Genomic DNA, 20277 nt, shown 5'->3' on the forward strand with positions numbered 1-20277 from the left:
GTGTTTTAGCTGGCAACACTCATTCGACCATGAAAGGGAGCCAGTATTTAAACGAGACTTAATTTTCTAATTTTTAACGATACAATAGCAACAATTATTATTTTAAAAAAAATTTTTGTTAGTCTTAACATCGATGAAAATTCAACACAAAGTAGGTTAATAACAATATACTAATATACTAATTACATGGGATATACTAATATACTAGACTAATAATGTATTTTTTCATATTTTTCGGTTATCCGTTTTTTCAGTTATCCGACCAATCCCAGTCCCCAATTGAGTCGGATAATCGATGCTCTACTGTAATTTTATATATTTAGATTGAAATTAATAAAATTAATAAATCTAAAATTAAACATGATTTGTAATGAAGAAAATTATTTAATGGTATATTAAAAATTTTCTAATTTTAAGAATTATTGTTGTTATATTATTGTTAAGAATTTCAATTTTTTTTAAATTGATGATGATAACAGAAGATTGTTAACATTAATCCAAATACCTAATTGGTGAATTCATTTTGGCAATGTTTGGATTACTAATTTAATTAATTAACTATATAGTTTGGTCTAAAGATAGGTAGTTATGCTATCATCTTGTATCAACATTAATAATTGATAATTAAACTTAAATTAAATATTGACAGTGAACCTAGAGGAAACTAAATTAATCAAAAAAGTGTTTGATGAAAAACAAATCAGAACTGTAGAAATCCTCAAGATTTATAAAGCATCCAGAGATTGTGTCAATGCACAAGATTGTGAGATGATCCTGCATGGCAAATATTTTATGATAAGTGGGAAGAATAAAGCCAAAATCTAATAGCTATATAATTTTATAGACCTTGATAAGATATTGGTCATAATCAAGATCATTAATTTTGATTTTAGAACATATCATCAAATATACTATGGCTAATACAAAATTTTAAAATATTCCAATATGTTTTAGAACAGCAAGGCATTCCAGTTTAAAAGTAATTTGTTCCAGTTGAACCTAAAACAGACTAGTGAACATATAAAAAAACATTTGTCAATAATCTACTACCCTACTGGAAAAGTACTTAAGTGACCCTTCTTTGAACATCAATATAAATTCCACTTTTTAGAAATTGCAATTTATAAATTAAATAATTTAGAATAATATGAAAAAAAATTTGACATAGAACAAGGCTCACCACACATCTTCAGCATACACAGATGTATTACCAGCTATGCTATCAAAACCTTCCTTTAATCCTTTGCTTCCAAAACTTATATTAATTAATTAATGCCACATAACCACATAGCTTGTCTTGCAAAGTGGAAACACATCCTATATGCCTAAGAGCCATAGATTACAATGGAAATAAAACACTGCTCAGTGTATTAAAATCTGAGCACTGAACAGTTTCTTTATCTTCAGGTTATATTAAATGTTCATATCCAATCGGGCAACTACATAAACCTTAGAAGTTTATGTAGTTGCCTCTAGAAGCCTATAAAGAAAGGTTGCAAGAAGTCTGTACTTCATTATGTAACTCTGTTTATTCAGTTTGTTACATTTTACAAAATTTTAAATTCATAATCAACAATTTTTCAAACTCTGTAAATTTTTAAATGTGAAAAAAAAAAAAATGATTTTGATAATTCCATTAACTAATAAAGCAAAGTTTTTGTTAAAATAAGAATAAAATAAAACTATTAAAATGTATTTTTTTAACTTATCTTTACAATATTACACATATGACATATATCAATTTAACATATTCATAACTGATTCAATCAAAATATAGATATAATCAAGATATAATTATGGTAATTTAAAACAATGATATATGAAATATATTAAATTCATCTTAAATCTTACCTAAATCATACATAGATTATACACAGCTTCTGAATTCCACTTATGCACCACATGTTTGACAATTAACCATAATAAGCAGATCATAATAATAATAACAAATATTTTAGTAAAAATTTATACTGTTACAGACACAGTTTAGAAGTAATTTGACAAGATGATCTTTGCAAAAAGTACAACTGAAATTTTCTCTTTACTCACCTCTTTATATCCTGTTTGGAGAATGCTGCATTCATAAGAAACTTTGTTTTCTTAATATTTATTCTCTCTTTTTTTTGGGGGGGTAATTGGAAGATATTTTTGAATAGTGTATTTGTGAAACTGTTTATTTGTTTCATTTCTGTGGTATGTCATAAATAAGATATAACAGTTTGATTCCTCATTTTTACTGTATAATTTTGTATTATGCAGTTGTAAGCAACCATTCAAAATAATTACAAATCCTGATTTATATAATTTAATTAACTTGATTATGTTTAATTGTCATCCATCAAATTCACTTGTGTCATATAAGCACATTTTATATTATATAGTTAAAAATGAAAATTTTATGTAAATTGACAACAATATTAATGTAAGAAATATAATTTCTATAAACTCACTTGTGCTTGAACATCCCCTTTATCAGCAAGAAATTGATAATATTGTATTAAGTCATCATCCAAAACTCCTGAAGTAGATCCTGGATTTTCCAATTCATCAAGTAATCGAACCCTCTGAATGGCTGTACCACTATTTGAAGATAATTCTTCTTCAACTGCTCATGATAAAATTTGATTTAGTAAAAACAGATTACAATATACATATTTTTTTTTAATGTTTAAAAAATAGAAGAAATTAAAAGTAAAGAAATAAGTAGTAAGTATACAAATGTAAAATAGCAAAAATAAAGAAATATTAGCATACAATTTATAAGTAATTAAGTTATATTCATTGCAAATAAATAATAAATAATAAACCAAAATAATTTATTAAGTAATATTTTAGTCTAATTTTCATTTTATTACATTTCATAATATGCTTCTATATAGAACAAAACTGAAGAGAGATCACTAACAGACAGCATTAAAAAAAGCAATAATTAAATAAATAACTCTTATGAAACTAATTTGCAAAAATTTCTTTATGGAAATTGTGGAAATCATGATTCAAGAAAGATAGGCCTAATTATTTTTTCTATAGCTATTTATTTAATACAAACTTTTATAATTAACTACTGTTTACATTATTCTTAGAGTATCAACTATCTATCTGCATCATATGTGGTATGATCCAAAAGTTCGGGGACTGCAGTAATGTATGACAACAAAAGCATGTACTTGAAGTTACAGCGTATGAAATTGATTCTATCAAACCATTCCTATGTGTTCAGGTTGGTTTCGCCCATGTCACGTGATTAAACCACGAGCGCTGTTGTTTTCTTTCAGAGATAGTTACCTTTGTTTTGCGATGTAATAAAAATGGAGTTTCAAGAACAGCACTGCAACATTAAATTTTGTCAACGTTTAGGTAAAACACCTACAGAGACTTTAAAATTGCTAAGAAAGGTGTACGGTGATTTTACCATGGCGAAATCAAAGGTGTACAAATGGCATCAATGTTTTAAAGAGGGCCGAGAATCCATCGCAGACGATGAATGCTCTGGCTGACCTTCGACTTCACGGAACAAGAAAAATGTTGAGTTGGTCTCTCAATGTGTTCGCAAAGATCGTCGCCAAACCCTTGAAAAAATCACTGTGGCTACTCACTTATCAAAGACTAGTTGCCAGTGTATTTTAACAGAAGATCTTAACATGCACCGAGCAAAGGGAAAGTCATGATGAAGGTGTTTTTTGATTCTCAAGGAATTGTTCATTCAGAATTTATTCCCGAAGGCAGAACAGTAAACAAGGAGCATTATCTAGACATTTTATGTCGTTTGAGGGAATCCATTCGTCATCAGATCTGGCAAAGTGGAGACTGGTACCTTCTGCATGACAACGCACCTGCACATCGGTCCCAAATGGTCACACAGTTTCTCGCCAAAACTCAAATTAATGTGCTTCCACACCCCGCCTATTCACCGGACTTAGCCCTGTGTGATTTTTATTTGTTTCCATCAATGAAAAAGCATTTGCAGGGACGCCGTTTTGTGTCATCAGATGAGGTGAGAGTAGCATCGCAGGAGGCCTTACAGGAGGTTTCAAAAATGGCTTTCCAGCAGTGCTTCCAGAAGTTGTACAAGCACTGGCAAAAGTGTATGGTTCCCAAGGTGATTACTTTGAAGGTGGTTGTGCATCGGCAATATAAACTTTTTAAGGTAAAGAATTTTAATTCAAGTCCCCGAACTTTTGGATTGTACTACGTATAATACAGTATTTAAACATAAAAGTATGAATAGGAAAAATAAACCAAAAAATATTCAACTTATTAATAAATTTTTATATCAAAACATAATAATTTAATTTAAATTAATAATAATATCTATCTAATTATGTGTCATAACATTTAAATATAAAACTATAAAAAAATTTTTCTATACTTTCGAAATAAACATTGAAAAATAATCATAAATTTTGTGTCAGTAAGGCATATACTATCAATTACATTATAAAAACATTACTACCCACAAAAAAATCAAATACAATTATTTTGCTATAAAATTACCAAAAACAATATAACATACTTTTAGTGAAAATTAATGTAAAATTTTAAAAATTCTTCATACTTCTCAGATTCATTAAATAATACTTAAAATCATTTGTTGTTATTCAACAGAATATTTCAAATACAAAACACAATAAAGCAGTCAACAAGAAAAATTTTACAGCATAAATGATCAATTAACATATTCAGAAAAATTATGAAGATGAGCACCAAAAACTGATCCAACTAATCATTTTATACAATTATGTTGGTCAATAAAGAAAACTAACTAAATCAATCTCTCAATTTTATTCCCATACATTTGATTTTATTATTATTGTTACGAAAAATTAGCAATCAAGCAAATTTCACAATTATACTATGGAAAAGAGTTCCAAAACTAACAGAACTCAAAGCAAACTGAAATATTAGAGAACAAAAAAATGTCAATAATGCTGCATCTTTAAAAAAACGAAAACAAAATTCCATTATTGATTTTTATTATATTTAATAATGATTTNATGTCTAATGAGCAATTGTTTATTGACATCGTCATAATGCCGGGCTGCAATTTTTAATAATATTTTTAATTTATTTCATTTAAAATATATGCCCTCCACATCAAATTAGTAGTGTCTTGCCCCTGTACATCATACTTTCCTGCTAGCAATAGAGTTGTGCCAGTCATCTATCTTTCAGGAAAAAATTTTTTAATTGAAATAACATGACTTATGGTGCAAACTGGAAGTTCACACATAGTTAATTGAGGCTTCCTGCCCCTAAGGTTTTCATATCTGTCTCTTCTTTCATCTATCTAACTACATTCTTGAGATTAAGGAAAGACAGACACACAGACAGACAAAAGTGGGAATTTATAGGTCTACAACTTTTTCAAATTGCAGCCCAACAGAATTTGTAAGATAAACTTTTTCCTCAAGTTCTTGTTTTAAAAAGACCACAATCTTAGCTATCGATTAAATTTTTGCTTTCAATAAAAAGTAGCAGAAATCTATATTTGACAATATACTTGGAAACATACTTAAAATTTTCTGCCCAGAAATATTTAAAGCAGAACAACTTTTCTGTTTTCTTTTTTCTTAACAGAAATACATTAGACAACCAAACAATATATACAATGCCAATTAGTGCCATCTAAAAATGTTGTGTCCTCTTTTCTGCCAAAATGTTTGAATAATATGACATTCCCAGTGACACTTCAATGGGATTCAAAAAATGATTGCTTGTGTTGCATGTAGAAACAGAGAAATTGAGCAGTATTGAACCCTGTTTTTGGCCCTCTTTCAGTTGTAAATAATTTGCTTTTTCTGTCATAAAGTGCTTTTTTCTACTCAGAAAATGTCAAGTTTGTCCCTACCCTTATAAATAATGCAATCAATTTTTGTATAGAGAGATGTTAATTGTTTATTTTTAACTGATATTTATATTTTCAACTAATATAACAATGTTTTCTATTCACTTCTGTGCATTAATTAATTATAAATGAATTACTTTATAATACACTTAAAAACTGATGATGATCAAAAATTTTGAATATAGTTTGGTTAAGGTTAAATAAAAACATCAGTAATACAGTATCATTATATTAAGTAAAAGCAAAAACAATGAAAACATTTTTAATGTATTTTGCAATTTTAAATTATTTAATAGAAAATATATATGTATATACACAAACACTGTATAATATTTATTACTAAGTACAAAAAGATAAAATTTTAATTACATTTTCTGCATAATTTTATGTTAATTATGATTTGAACCATTAAAAAAGATATTATTTTATTTNTAACTTTTTTCTGTACCCCTAAACAACCTATCATGTATCTCTGGGGGTACGTGTACCCTGGGTTGGGAATCACTGCTAGAAACAATAATAAATTAATAACTCAATAGTTTGATATGTACCATTTGTCCAAACGGAGATCCAGTCTTTGCAAGTTCTTCAAAATATTCTTTAGCAGCTGAGATATTTTGATTTAAAACATCACCAAATAGTAAAGCTTGTCCTACCATTTCTTGAGCTTGAGGATGACCTAGAGTAGCAGCTTGCTTTAACAAATCATATGCTCTAAATAAACAAACAAAAGAAATATCTGTAAAAACTTTTCAGATTTAAAAAATTAGTACTTTTAATAAAAGACTCATTAAATATATAAATAAAAAAACTCCATTTTTTAAGTTTCAAATATTTCTGTAATATTGTAAATAGTAAAAGAAATTGAAATGATTTTATGATTGGTCTATATCTATTTAGGAAAAATATATATTTATGTCTCAAAAATCAATTACTTTAACAAAGTAATATGCTGAAAAGATCTGGCATTACATTCCAAATATAATTAGTGAAATATCAAAATTGTGTAGATTTTGAAAAGTATGCTGAGTATGAACAGATACAATGTTTATAGCATAGCATATAGACTGCACGTGTTACTGTATACAAACATTAATAACCACGTCAATTGTTTGACATTTACATAGCAATGTTTTTAGAGTTATATCCTATTATGATAGTAGATTGCCTACCTATAAGTAACAAACTAAGTTTAACTACATTTTAGAAAGTTGTTTGAAGATTTGGGTTGACACTGCAATTTTTTATAATTTTTTCTATTTAAAATAAAGGACTAAAATAAATAATAAAATAAGCTCCCAATTATCATTTTCACACTAAATGTCTGATTTTCAAGAACAAATTATTAATGTTAAATGGAGATGCCTATACCATCTTTTACAGCTAGCTTTTGAAGACAATCATTTCAAGTACTTTTAACAAAATAGCTATATTTTATTGTTATTGTAAAGGAAAAATCTTGTACACCTGGAAGTGAAATACAAAGGTGGATATTATCTGAAATAATGTGCATCTCTAATTATTTTGCAACTACTTATATATACAATAAACATTCAATTAATATCCCCTCTTCCTGAATACATACTTACAACAGCAATGATATTTTAAAAAATCATTTATTATTATTAATTCCTGAAATTCCCACAATTCTTGCAAATAATTATTCAGGGTATTAAAATCTTAAAACCTTTAAATAAAAATTTCTTGAGAAATGAAAATAAAAAAATTAAGCTGATTTCTTGAGAATTCCTGATCATGCATGACCTTTGTAATTAAAATAAAATTGTATTTTAAATTAATGAAATTGTTATCATTGATAGAAAGATATATAATATAGAAATAATACAGTACATATATCTAAACACAGTATTAGAAAAAAATTACTCATTCATCTTATTTATTATTATTTTAAGCTGAACTCCTTTTACTTAAAGAGAAAACAATATTGACTATGAGACCTTCAAGTCAGTACAAAAGATTACCTGTTAAAATACTGGAAATGGTTAAACTTCACTAAAAAAAAATGAAACCATATGACATCTGTGCTTGGCATTGCATTGTACACTCAAAGCCAGGAAGAAAAGCCTAACACTAATCTTGAAACATTCTAGAACTTTGTAATTTAAATTATGCCGTTATCTTTCATTGGACCTAAGATAAGATTTTCCCCTAGCATAGGGGAGTTGGGATGTATGGCATCCAAGCCACTGAATAGTCTAGTACTGATTACCAGACTAAGTAGAGTAACCAAAGGGCATTTTATCACACATTTCATTGGAAATAGACACATCAGCAATGTCTGACAATATGAAACTTTTAAAACAACATATTTGTATGCTGTTGCTCTATCACTTCAAAAGTGGCCACAACACAATAAGGATTCACAATCTGAAGTCTGCAAAGAATTTGTTAAAGCCTTATGGGTGAACAACAGCCAAACAGCTGTTACAAATGTCAAAGGCTGACAGTGCAGAAGGTAGTGTACGAGGTCTGTAAATAAAGTGATGAGACTGGTTTCATAGCAAACAATCTGGCAAAATGTGGGGTTCTTCTTGGGTGGGATGGGGTGTGAGGACAACGTGCCATATAGCTTCAGTTTAAGTGAAAACCTTGTCACGTTAACTAGTGTACTGTGAGTGCATATTTTGCAAAGTGATATTTTGTTGCGTGTTCCGAAAATGAGCAAATGTAGTTATGAACAACATTGTGCAATCAAGTTTTGTCTCAAACTCAGAGATAATGCTACTGAAACATTTGCAAAACTTCAACAGGCCTACAGGGAGACTGCTTTGTCAAGAGCCCAGGTTTTTAGATGGTTTAAAGCATTTTCAAAAGGCCAAGAATCTGTTGAAGATGACCCTCAGGAAGAAGGCCATCAACTTCACAAACTGATGCAAATGTGGAACAAATCAGAGACTTTGTGCAATCTATCAGTTAAACATCAGATTGATTGCAGATGAGCTGAATTTGAACCACACAACCATTCTTCAAATTTTGACCAAAGAATAAGGGATGAGAAAAATTTGTGCAAAAATGGTCCCCAAAAACCACACTTCTCAGCAAAAAGACAAGAGAAAGAAAGTGTGCTGTGATTTTCAGGACTGGATTGAAAATGATCCAGATTTCCTCACAAAGTCATTACAGGTGATGAAACATGGATCTTTGAGTATGATCCAGAAACAAAACACCAAAGTGAGGAGTGGTACACAGCAACCTCCCCATGGCCAAAAAAAGTGAGAATGAGCAAGTCGAAGATCAAACTCATGCTCATGTGCTTCTTTGATAGCAATAGAATTGTCCATAAAGAATTCGTGCCTCAAGGACAAACTGTCAATCAGCATTTTTACTGTGAGGTTCTTGAAAGGCTGCGAAAACGAGTTACTCGTGTGAGGTTACATTTTGAAAGAGAGAGAGTTGATTTGTAGATTAATTATGAATACAGATATTTACAGAAAAAGTCTCATTACTTTATTTACAGACCATGTATAAATTAGAATGTACAAGAGAGAATCCTAATCATTAGTGAGCAAGTCATGTATTAATAAAAGAATTAAAAAGCATGAAGAGGCAATCTGACTGAGACACAATCAATCCCCGGGGTATGAACATTCAATGACTAATAATTATGAAATTAATAGAAATAAGGTAAAAATATTACACAAAAAAAACTGATATATATAAATGTAAATTTAAAGAACATATCCAAATTAAAAAACATGCTAAAAATGAAAATTTGATTAATATATCAGAAGATATGCTAATTAATAAATTATGGTATGACATAATAGAGGGCATAGCTGAAAGTAAAGCAGCATCATTGTAATAAGATAGTAATTTTTCTACTTGTATGAAATATCTGTAAAATGGTTTATATATGAAATAGTAAATGTTAAATGTAAGTAATTATAAAATATCCATAATTAAAGCTAGATATTAATGTTATTTAAATATGTAAAACTAAAAAAAAGTCATATGATTATTAAGTTATTAGATAAGATTTGTTATTTGCATAAACATAAATTGTGTTAATCATGATAAATCAAATATCATCATTTATACACTACAGTACTAGATAATACTAGGAATAAAATACTAAATAATTCTGAATTAAATATTTTGCTCGGTAACAATCAATTGAAAACTGTTGATAATACCTTGTATTTAATACTTGGGTATATTTTGATAAAAACTCATTATGAAAAACTTACAACTTTTTTGGCTAAATTTTTTGGTGTATTATAAACTATGAGACATTTTTTGTCAGTAATCGCTATTAAAAATTTGTATGTACCAAAGATTCACCTTGGTACATACAAATTTACGTTACAAAATCTTAATTTAGAGATCTGAATAAAAAAATGTTTAACTTAATGTGTTAACAAAGATATATAAGGTTTGCATTGTTATTAAAATGGAATGTATCAATGTTAAATTTATACAAACTTTATAAATACAATAAAATTACTAACGATACAGTATATTAAGACAATTTTATTGAATTGTTACAAACAGAAGATAATNTACAGCAGTATATATATAATAAAGCTAAGCATAATATAAATTTCATTTACAAACATTTTTAAACCAAGAGAAAGTAACATGTAAAAAAAGAATCAAAATTAAACATATTTCTTTGTAAAATACAATAAAAATAAGAACACAGATCACTAATCTGGTTAAAATGGTGTATAAATATGGTGTATAAAATGGTGTATAAATATGAGAGTGGTTTTTTCAACCTTCAATGGTCCGTAAAGAAAAAGATAAGTGTAAATAACAAAATGCATTTATTACCAAAAGTAGGTACAAACATGTCACTTTTCGACATAATCAGCATGAAGATTGAAACATTTGCCATATCTGTGGACAAGTTGTGCAATCCCTTTTCATAGAATGTTGCTGCCAATGACTTGAGATGGGCCCTAATGTTGTTTTGAAAATTGTCATTAGTCTCAAACCTCTGCCCTCCTAGCCACTTTTTCTGTTCAGGAAAGAAGTGAAAGTCACTCAACACTAAATTGGGGCTATATGCTGGGTGTTTAAAAGTGGTGAAGACTTCCATCCAGCTTGGAACTTTTTAACTTAATGTGTGAAGAATTCCACCTATTTCCTGAACTAAAAATGTGGCTAGGAGAGCAGAGGTTTGAGACTAATGACAATCTTCAAAACAACATCATTAAGGCCATCTCAATTCACTGGCAGCAACATTCTATGAAGAGGGGATTGCACAGCTCATCTACAAATATGACAAATGCCTCAATCTTCACAGTGATTATGTCAAAAACTAACCATGTTTATATCTAACTTTTGATAATAAATTCATTTTGTTATTTATACTTGTCTTTTTTTTAAAGACCATCGGATATTGAAAAAAAAACAGCCTATGTATATATGAAGAATATCGTAAATTTCTTTGTGGTATTCTTAAGTGGAGCCAACTGAACTGTATAAAACCATTAAAATATTTGAAGTATAAAAGCCAGTCAAAATATTAAAATATGTAATAAATTTTATATTTAAAATATTAAATATAAAATTAAATATGAATACTGTTTCTACACAGTGTATATTTAACATTACAAGTATGATAGTTGTTTTTAACAAGTTTTTTAAAGTATTTAATCTTGAAGTATATGAATTTTAAAAATTGTTTGAAACTATTACTTTTTAATTTGTAAGTACTGATTCCATTATTGTTTTAAAATGTGAATAATGTATGATATATAATACTGACTTCTTATGTAGAAATACCACTGAGGAGGGAACACAAAAGTATACATCATTCCAAAATGCATATGTAAAAGTAAATTAAGTAAATAAGCCATTGTCAAGTGAAACCTTTGGATGTTAGAAGTGTTGTTTCAAAATTCTCAAACTCACCTGAAAGTTTACAGAGAAAAGAAAGATAGAATTTCAGCACCCCTTATCCACATTGTAGTTTATAATACTCTTGTCAAATTAAATACAGTAGAGTCCCGAAAACTCGACACTCGATAACCCAGCAGTCCGGATAACTTGTCCACACCCTGGCAGTGTGAAAAAACCCCTAATTAGTTTTCATTATAGACAGCTTTATGCCTCGTAAAGTATTTTTCTGAGGTCTGCCTTATTAGGTAAATTACTGTACACTGTGTATTCATTAATTTTCATTTTTATGTAGTAAAGGCTCTATGCCTTCATAAAGTACAGACTTTTCCTTTGTTTAAGGGTATTTGGGCCGTTTATTCTCTGTTATATTCTCAAGCAAACAATACATACAAGTACAGTACAGTATTTTCTGAGGACTCCACAATTTTACTTATTCTTTTTTAACCCCATTCCCGATAACCCAGCATTTTCACAAACTCGGCCACCCTTCGGTCCACATTAGGCTGAGTTTTCGGGACTCTACTGTAATCATTTTTTTGATTTTGTTAAAATGAGTTTTTGTTGCTTTATTTTATAGAAACAGTTCAGTTGTTTAAAATTCAACAGATAATTCAAGCATTGGTAGTGAGTGTTTTAACTCAGATTGCATTTCACAAAATTTCAGAATGCAATCTGAAAAAAAAACCAGAAAAAATAAACTAAAAAAAGCATAAGGATGAATAAGTATATTAAGAAGTTGTTAACAAAATCATAAAAGTATTAGTTTATGTTTGACATGTAAATGGAATTATGAAAAATAAGACAATGGAAAGCAGTGACTGCCTGTACACATTCCAAAACACCTCTCATAATTGATGATGAGTTCTACCGACAATCTTATGAGCTGAAAGTTGTTGAATATGTTGATGTGTATCAAGTTAGAGATGATGAAATTGCCAAATTTATTTTCCATATGTGTCAATTAAACCTAAATTAAAGAAAGACTAAACTATAACTTCATTGAAAATTAAAATTAAGAAATAATTTAATACTTTTATCAGTTAAGCCTAATTTATAGTCTTCATATAGCTTTTACATGTTTTGATCTTAACATAAAAAGGAAATAACTATTGTCTATTTATTAAAAAATTATTTGTAATAATAAGCTGGAAATCATATACCAGGACTAATGCACTATAAATTATCTTGATTTTTGTGTTCATTGTTTTCTCTCAACTAGAATGAGCAACTCTTCTGCTATTTATCATAAGAAGCTGGTAATAATTAATTTCTAGTTTGTAAATGCATCATTCATAATACTTCACTTATTTTTATTTGCAAAAGATTTTTCCTGCAGTTGAGGTTACAGTGATGTTTGTGACATCAACAAGTTTTTGGAAATTCTTACACAAATAAGTGGAAAGCAATGCCTTACAAATGATAAATTGGGATAAAATATCTGTCATACTGGTTTTAAAAAAAAACATGTAAACAAAGTTAAAATGATAGAAACAAACAGAAATAATTTTTATTTGAAATCTTCTGATTGTCAAAATTGACTTGCAGTGTTGAAAATAGCAAGTCAAATTGGGTAAAAAATTGCAATTACACTTCAAATGTGAATGAGTACAAGACCTGGATATTTTTACTATTTTTTTGATATTAAAATAAAATTTATGAAATATAAAACTTAAATAGTGATTTTAAATAATTTTCTAATCATATTTATTTACATAAAATTTCATACATTAATTAAAAACTAATATTTTACAGTGAACAGCTTTAATATAAACATCAGACCCGATAGTTATATATTAAAGCCAAATGATTGCCAAATTATATTGGGCTATATTACTACTACTATTATTACATTATTATTATTACTTCACTAATAATTATTACATATACTAGATCTATAACAAATTCTGTCTAATGATTCAGTTTTTGATTTAGAATTTAACAAAGTTAATTAAATCATTTAAAAAGGAAAGCATTAGACAAATGTCTACCACAATAATCTTTTCAATAAGCTGCCAAATAAAATTATATATTGTAAATATATTGTGTTATATAAATTTAAATGAAATTATTCAAAAAACAGATTTTCCATACCGTTTTTTATCTGGTTTTGTAGAATTCAATATGCTCTTTGCTGTTTCATATAAAATTTGCACTAAAATTTAAAAATAATTAATCAATTAAATCCAAATATTTATTTTCTAGAAAACTTAATTTTCAATTATCATTTTACTGAAGAGATAGATTCATATTGTTTTACAGTTCAACAATACTTTTAAACAGAGATAATTGATTTGAAATAAACTTGTTTGAATGTTCTTATCTTTTTTTAGATGATAAATATAAAGATGTAATAGAAAAATTTCAAAATCATTAATCAGATTACTTGTAAGTACTTTTTCTAGCTTAAAATTTGGTATGTGTTTTGTTGAACTGTAATAAATTACCATTTTTCTCCAATAACATCACAGAAATAATTTTATGAGAGAGCAAAATAGCATAAATAACTTGTTAATATTTAAAATAAACTACATATTGAAATGATTACTTTAAAGATTTCCCAAAAAAATAAAAAATTTTTTTATATTATACTCCTTTTTATATAAAAGAAAAAAATACTCTAAAATTTACTATTCCACAAGATACTAGTGGTATTTGTGATGGAAAGATTTTCTCACTTTAAGGTTGGTTCATACTATGGCAGAAAATGCCACAGTTTCAAATAGATTACCTACTGTCATTAAAGTGATCCTGTCACATTACACTTTTTTCTGGTTCTGACCTTGACAAGTATATAGGCATGATAGATAAGTGAAATGTTAGATTTAGAAAAATACAGATGCTATTATGATATTAATCGTGATGAATTCATCATGATTAGTATCATAATAGATAGTATCATAATCATCTGTATTTAGTTTTAAATAATGCCTAGTCAAAATTCAGGAATGATGATAAACCTAATAAGGGTTTTGATAAACCTAATAAGGGATAAACCTAATAAGGAATTTGAAAAAAATTAGAATATCATGACAACCAAATTGCAGAAATATGATTAAATAATCATACAATTCAAAACAAAGGTGATTGAGATTAATATCATCATTTCAGTTAAAATTTCATTGTTAATATTACACAACATGATCAAACATCAAGTTGATAACTTGTCATATTAAGAAACAAGTTACATCATTTGAATAATCTTCTGTCATTGGATGAATGTTTAACTTTCCATTTGCCATTGCAGTAAAAGTCAAGCTGGACTCAATTTGCTGACACATTACTTTTCTGTCATGAAATAACATCACAATGGCAAGTTGGTCATGCCATTATCACTCACTGTGCAGAATATGTTGTAATGAACTAGCCTTTAAAAGAGCAGATCTACTATATGAAAGCTTTGAACCATGAATATGCAAATAGATTGAATAATTTCAGGAAAATAATGACACTTAGCAACAAAAACAGGACAGCAACTGAATTAGATGACAAAAAACAGTAAATTTATTTTATTTCCACTGAAATTTGATATAGTAATAAAGTTGTTGAATAAATTCCAAAGTACTTAAATCTGTTGTTTGATATTTAGAAATATGAAAGATAAACCTTAAAATTTTTGCGATTTTCAATGACAAATGTTGCAATTCTCATTTCAGCTTTATTGATAGACATTTTTGCCTTTAAGGGAATTACTTTTCACCATCTTGTAAGTCTCAAATGTGATGATCAGTCTATTGATGCATTTCAAAAATCAGCAATCATTGCTCCAAGACAGTTTTCCATTAAGCCATTGGCTTTTGCCATAGGACATGTACTAATAAAAACAAGGCCATAAAAAGCAACACTTTTGTCATGTTTAAAAATGCTGTGAAAGTCGGTTTATCAAAAAAAGCTGCATTAGAAAAATTTGAGTTTTCTAAAAAAGCATTAGAAAAATTTGAATTAAAATTCTGCTATTGTTTTAGGATATAGCAGAATTTTAATTCAAATTTTTCTAATGATGAAACAGTGTGAAAATGCAAGATAAAATTTATATGAAGAAAAATGCTTTTTGTGGTATAGCGTGAAAAAACAATTTTGAATATAGAAAACTTTTAATATAAGACAAAATATTCATTTTTATACTGTAAAAAACTTAAATAAAAATTTTATTTAATGATGAAAATCAATTGAAATATTAAATCATCTATAATATAAGTTACATTATATATAAAAGTTAACACAAATTGAATATAGTAAAATAGAAATAATATTGAAGAAATAAATATAATTCAAATTAATAAAATTCTATATATATAAAATTGAATTCACATCTATGTCTGTATATAGGAAACCAAAACACCATCAATTATTCCATATCTCTATGGGTATCATGACACATACAAGATATCATTATTCAGATAACTCATTGAAGAACTCACACATTGTTTCAGTTGGATGGTTATCATAAAAAAATTGTATTATATTAAAGTAGCAGCATCTAGGCATGGGCATGATAGACAGATGACAGAGGAACTGATTTGCTAAAAGCTTTGATGCTAGACTCTACTGAGTTGACAAAGAAAGAGAGAGAAAGGGACCATTGAAGGTGGCCATGTATTGTACAACAAGCAGCTCATGTTGGATATACTGAATAGCTTCTTCAATGTAAATATAAGCATAGTCACTGTTGAAAGTTGTCCCAACTTTCCTCATCGCAGAATTTCATTTGATCAGACTCAAAATCTTATCACCATTTTACCAGGGCTGTGGAGTCATGTAAAAATCTACCGACTCCAACTTCAACTTTTCCTTACCATCCGACTCCGACTTTGACCAGGGGCGGACTAGTTATCGAAAGAGACCAGGAAATTCTGATGTCATTACATGACCTCAGAATAAAAGATTCAATAAACAGAGTTCTAATAAAGATAGAATGTAGAAACTTTTTATTTCAAAGCTAAAAGACTCCTCTGAGTTATATATAAATATGTATTTGATAATTTTTACTTTTCTGGCTGTTATATATAACAGAGGATATATAACAAAGTGTAGCGCTCGGTCAAAAAATGACCTCTCCCAAATTTTTACATTTTTGGACTCAGAACACCTTGAAATTTCGAGTTAATTAAGCAAAAGATTCGAAATTTTTTCTATATGTGTGGATGTTAAGACTGTGTGGGGGGCATGATTTTGTTCACCCTGTTTGAAGCCTAATAATTTCTGTGGTCAAAGTGGTCAGAATCGGAGTCAGATGGTTTAACACAGGAGTTAGTTATTAAGCGTCAAAGTGGTTGAACTAAATCGTGTCTCCATACACATTCTAACATCTTAGGCGAGAACATCTTAACGGGTTTTACTGTACTATTATAAAATGACAAAAAAAGCTTACTTTGAGGGTAGAGACGAGTTTTATTTTATTTTTTTAAATTTTGAACACTAATAACGAGTAAAATATTCATTAAGAGATATGACACATGACCCCTTTTATGTCTTCACCCTGTCAACCTTTAATTAAGAACCAAAATTTAATAGTATTAATGCCCCTTTATATGCTACAGTGCCACATTTCATTTCTTAAACTTTATCCATTCTGAGATATTGTTTAATATCTCAGAACAGAAAATAAAGAAATTAAACAAATTAGATGCAACACACAAACACAATTTTTCCCTTTTATTGACTTTTTTGAGGAGTTCCAGAGGTCTCCAAATGTGTAGATTTGCAAAAAAAAACTTGGAGGGTCAAATTTGACATGATTAAAATACTTTTCCGTTTTATATACATAACAAGTTGGTAAGTAAAAAGGAGTCAGAGTCGGCGGATTTTTTGATGACTCCGACTCCAGCTAAAACACCAAAACTCCACAGTCCTGCATTTTACACAGTTTGTACAGATTATGCCATTTCATATATTCTAGCTCTTGATGAATTTCAATTGGTGCAGTCCTCTTTGCCAACAGAAAATGAATTATACCCTGTATTTCTTTCTTTAGTCATTACTATACAAACATCTCGAAACCCAACTTATTTTTAATAAGCCAAACCACTACCAGATTACATTGGGCTACATTTTTCACAATTATATTTAATTAATTTCTAAATAGTTTGTCACTACAGAGAGGCATTAGGCACCATCTCTTATTATATTTAATAATTATAGTTAAATAATTTAGAATATTTCAGAATGGAGTAACCAAAGATGCTTATATCATAATTAAATATATCTGGAAGAGGAGAATGGATGGAGGCTTGGGTAGTGTAACTGGCAACATATCCACACAGTAAGCATGAGTTGTGGATTTGAGTCCTGCTCTGGGCAGATTCTTTTCTTCCAAAATATTCTAAATTATATAATTTATTATAATTATTCAATTTAATAAGAGATGATGCCTAATACTTCCCTGTAGTGACAAATTATTTAGAAATTAATTAAATATAATCACAAAAAATGTACAAAAAATGTAGTCCAATGTAATCTGGTAGTGGTTTGGCTTGTCTGTAATTAATCCAGACATGTTTATGCTGACTTGCAGACTTCTTTTTGTCACATGATACATATAAAAACAAGAATGCACATGTGGGATATCATGTGGTATCTTATTACCAAACTTGCACTTGTAAACTTTATTAATAAGAGGAAAATTTAGAGAAACTTAATTTCTGATACACTGTTGCACTTCTTATTATTTGAGTTTCTTCAAGATTAGCATCACACTCAATTTAGTGTCAATTTCAGAGGATAACAAACAGTAATATTAAATGAAGATTTGACTATAGTGTCTAATTTTTCAAACTTTATTTAAAAGTTTAAAACCTCAAAGAATAAGAACAAACAATTATTTATTGTGACATCATCACAATGCCAAACTGCAATTTTTAATCATATTTTTAATTTATTTAATTTAAAATATATGCTCTCCATCTCAAATTAGTACTGTGGTGTCTTGTCTCTGTACATCATACATTTCAGTTAACAATGGAATCATGCCGTTCATCTAACTAACTCCTTTCAGGGGAAAATTTTTTAAATTGAAATAGTGTGACTTTTGGTTTACATCAGAAGTTTGTATATAGTTAATTGGGGTCTCCTGTCCCCTAAGGTTTCCATATCTAGTCTTGATTTTATCTAACACCACCATTCTTAAGATTAAGGAAAGATAGACAGACAACAGTGAGAATTTATTAGGTCTACAATTTTTCAAATTACAGCCCAAAAAATGAAATATAATTACTTTAAAATATGATGTAATTAAAATTATACACATAATTAGACGAATGAATTTTATTTACTAATAAAACAAAAGGAAAAAAACATTCAGTATCAGTAAAATGAAAACTACTAATCTAATATTCTTGAATTTAAAAATAAATGATTTCCTCTAGAAGTTTATGGTACTGCAAACTTCTAGATAATATCTATAACAACAATATTGAATTTTGGATTGAATATATCTTCTAGAAGTCTTAAAAGTTTACATGTAAGAAAAAAACTTTGAGACTTTTAGAAGAAAGCAATATTTCATTACTTTTTTGGCTATTATAGAGCATAGAGAAAGTATTATAATTGGTTAAATTTGACCCTCTGCATTTTTTGCATTTATTGATATTTTAAGTCCCAATTCCAAAAACATCTAGAAAAGGAAAAAAATTGTATATATATTGGCCTGTATTTTTCATCTCTTAGCACCCCATTTTGAAATATGGCAGGAATACTTCTGTGTATGGGTATTGATGCTATTACATTTTAAAGATTATAAGTTAAAGGGGATAGGGAATCATAACCCTAGTGAGGTCAGATTTAATGAAAGGTTTACTCATTATTGACATTTGCAGTTTTTTTTTTTTTTTTGTTAATTGCCTCCTATCCCAAAAATATAGCTTTTGCCATTTTTCTAACTTTTAGAAATTATAATTCAAACTTTTGTACTTTATTCCATGTCTCCTTAACTTTCTGTTTGAGTTCTGGGAAAGTTGTACAAGAGCCTTTGTCAGATTTTTAATTTTTTTCTTTTTTCGGTTATGTCAAAATCTGAAATTGTCATGAAATTTCTTTGATTCATCTCATGACATTGTTTTGAATAGTGGTTTTGTTATTTCTAAATGAACAATATTTTTGATTTAAACATTATTTTTTATTATTTTGTTAAACAGAATTTTGTGATTGAAAATTCTAATTTTTTTTTATATAGCTAATATTTAAAGTTATTAATTAGTCTATCAGAAAATATAAAATTAATGTCATGAACAAATGATTTAGTCTTCNCTGCAATTTTTAATCATATTTTTAATTTATTTAATTTAAAATATATGCTCTCCACCTCAAATTAGTAGTGTCTTGCTCCTGTATATCATACTTTTCCTTTAACAATAGAGTCATATAATTGCTTTCAGGGGAAAAGTTTTGAATTGAAATAATGTGACTTCCAGTTTTAATTGGAAGTTTGTAAATAGTTAGTTAATCGGGGCCTCCTGCCCTAAGGTTTCCATATCTGGTCTTGGATTTCATCTATCTAACTCTGTTTTTGAGATTAAGAAAAGAGAGAGAAATGGACAACAGTGGGAATTTATAGGTCTACAATTTTTTCA

General features: G+C 28.2%; 1 protein-coding gene across 1 annotated transcript in view; it reads right to left on the reverse strand.

Moving 5' to 3' along the window:
• The window catches only part of LOC111636595 (protein sel-1 homolog 1-like), a 94406-nt gene that overhangs the window by 53688 nt on the left and 20441 nt on the right, over positions 1 to 20277 (reverse strand). The window contains exons 3-5 of the mRNA XM_023381878.1: positions 13805 to 13865; positions 6397 to 6559; positions 2451 to 2609 (exon numbers count right to left, since the gene is read on the reverse strand). Coding sequence (XP_023237646.1) covers positions 2451 to 2609; positions 6397 to 6559; positions 13805 to 13865 — 383 coding nt within the window. The remainder of the gene's footprint in view (positions 1 to 2450; positions 2610 to 6396; positions 6560 to 13804; positions 13866 to 20277) is intronic.

Source organism: Centruroides sculpturatus, unplaced genomic scaffold (assembly GCF_000671375.1).
Source record: "Centruroides sculpturatus isolate CEXI.00-Female unplaced genomic scaffold, Cexi_2.0 scaffold152, whole genome shotgun sequence".
NCBI classification, from domain to species: domain Eukaryota; kingdom Metazoa; phylum Arthropoda; class Arachnida; order Scorpiones; family Buthidae; genus Centruroides; species Centruroides sculpturatus.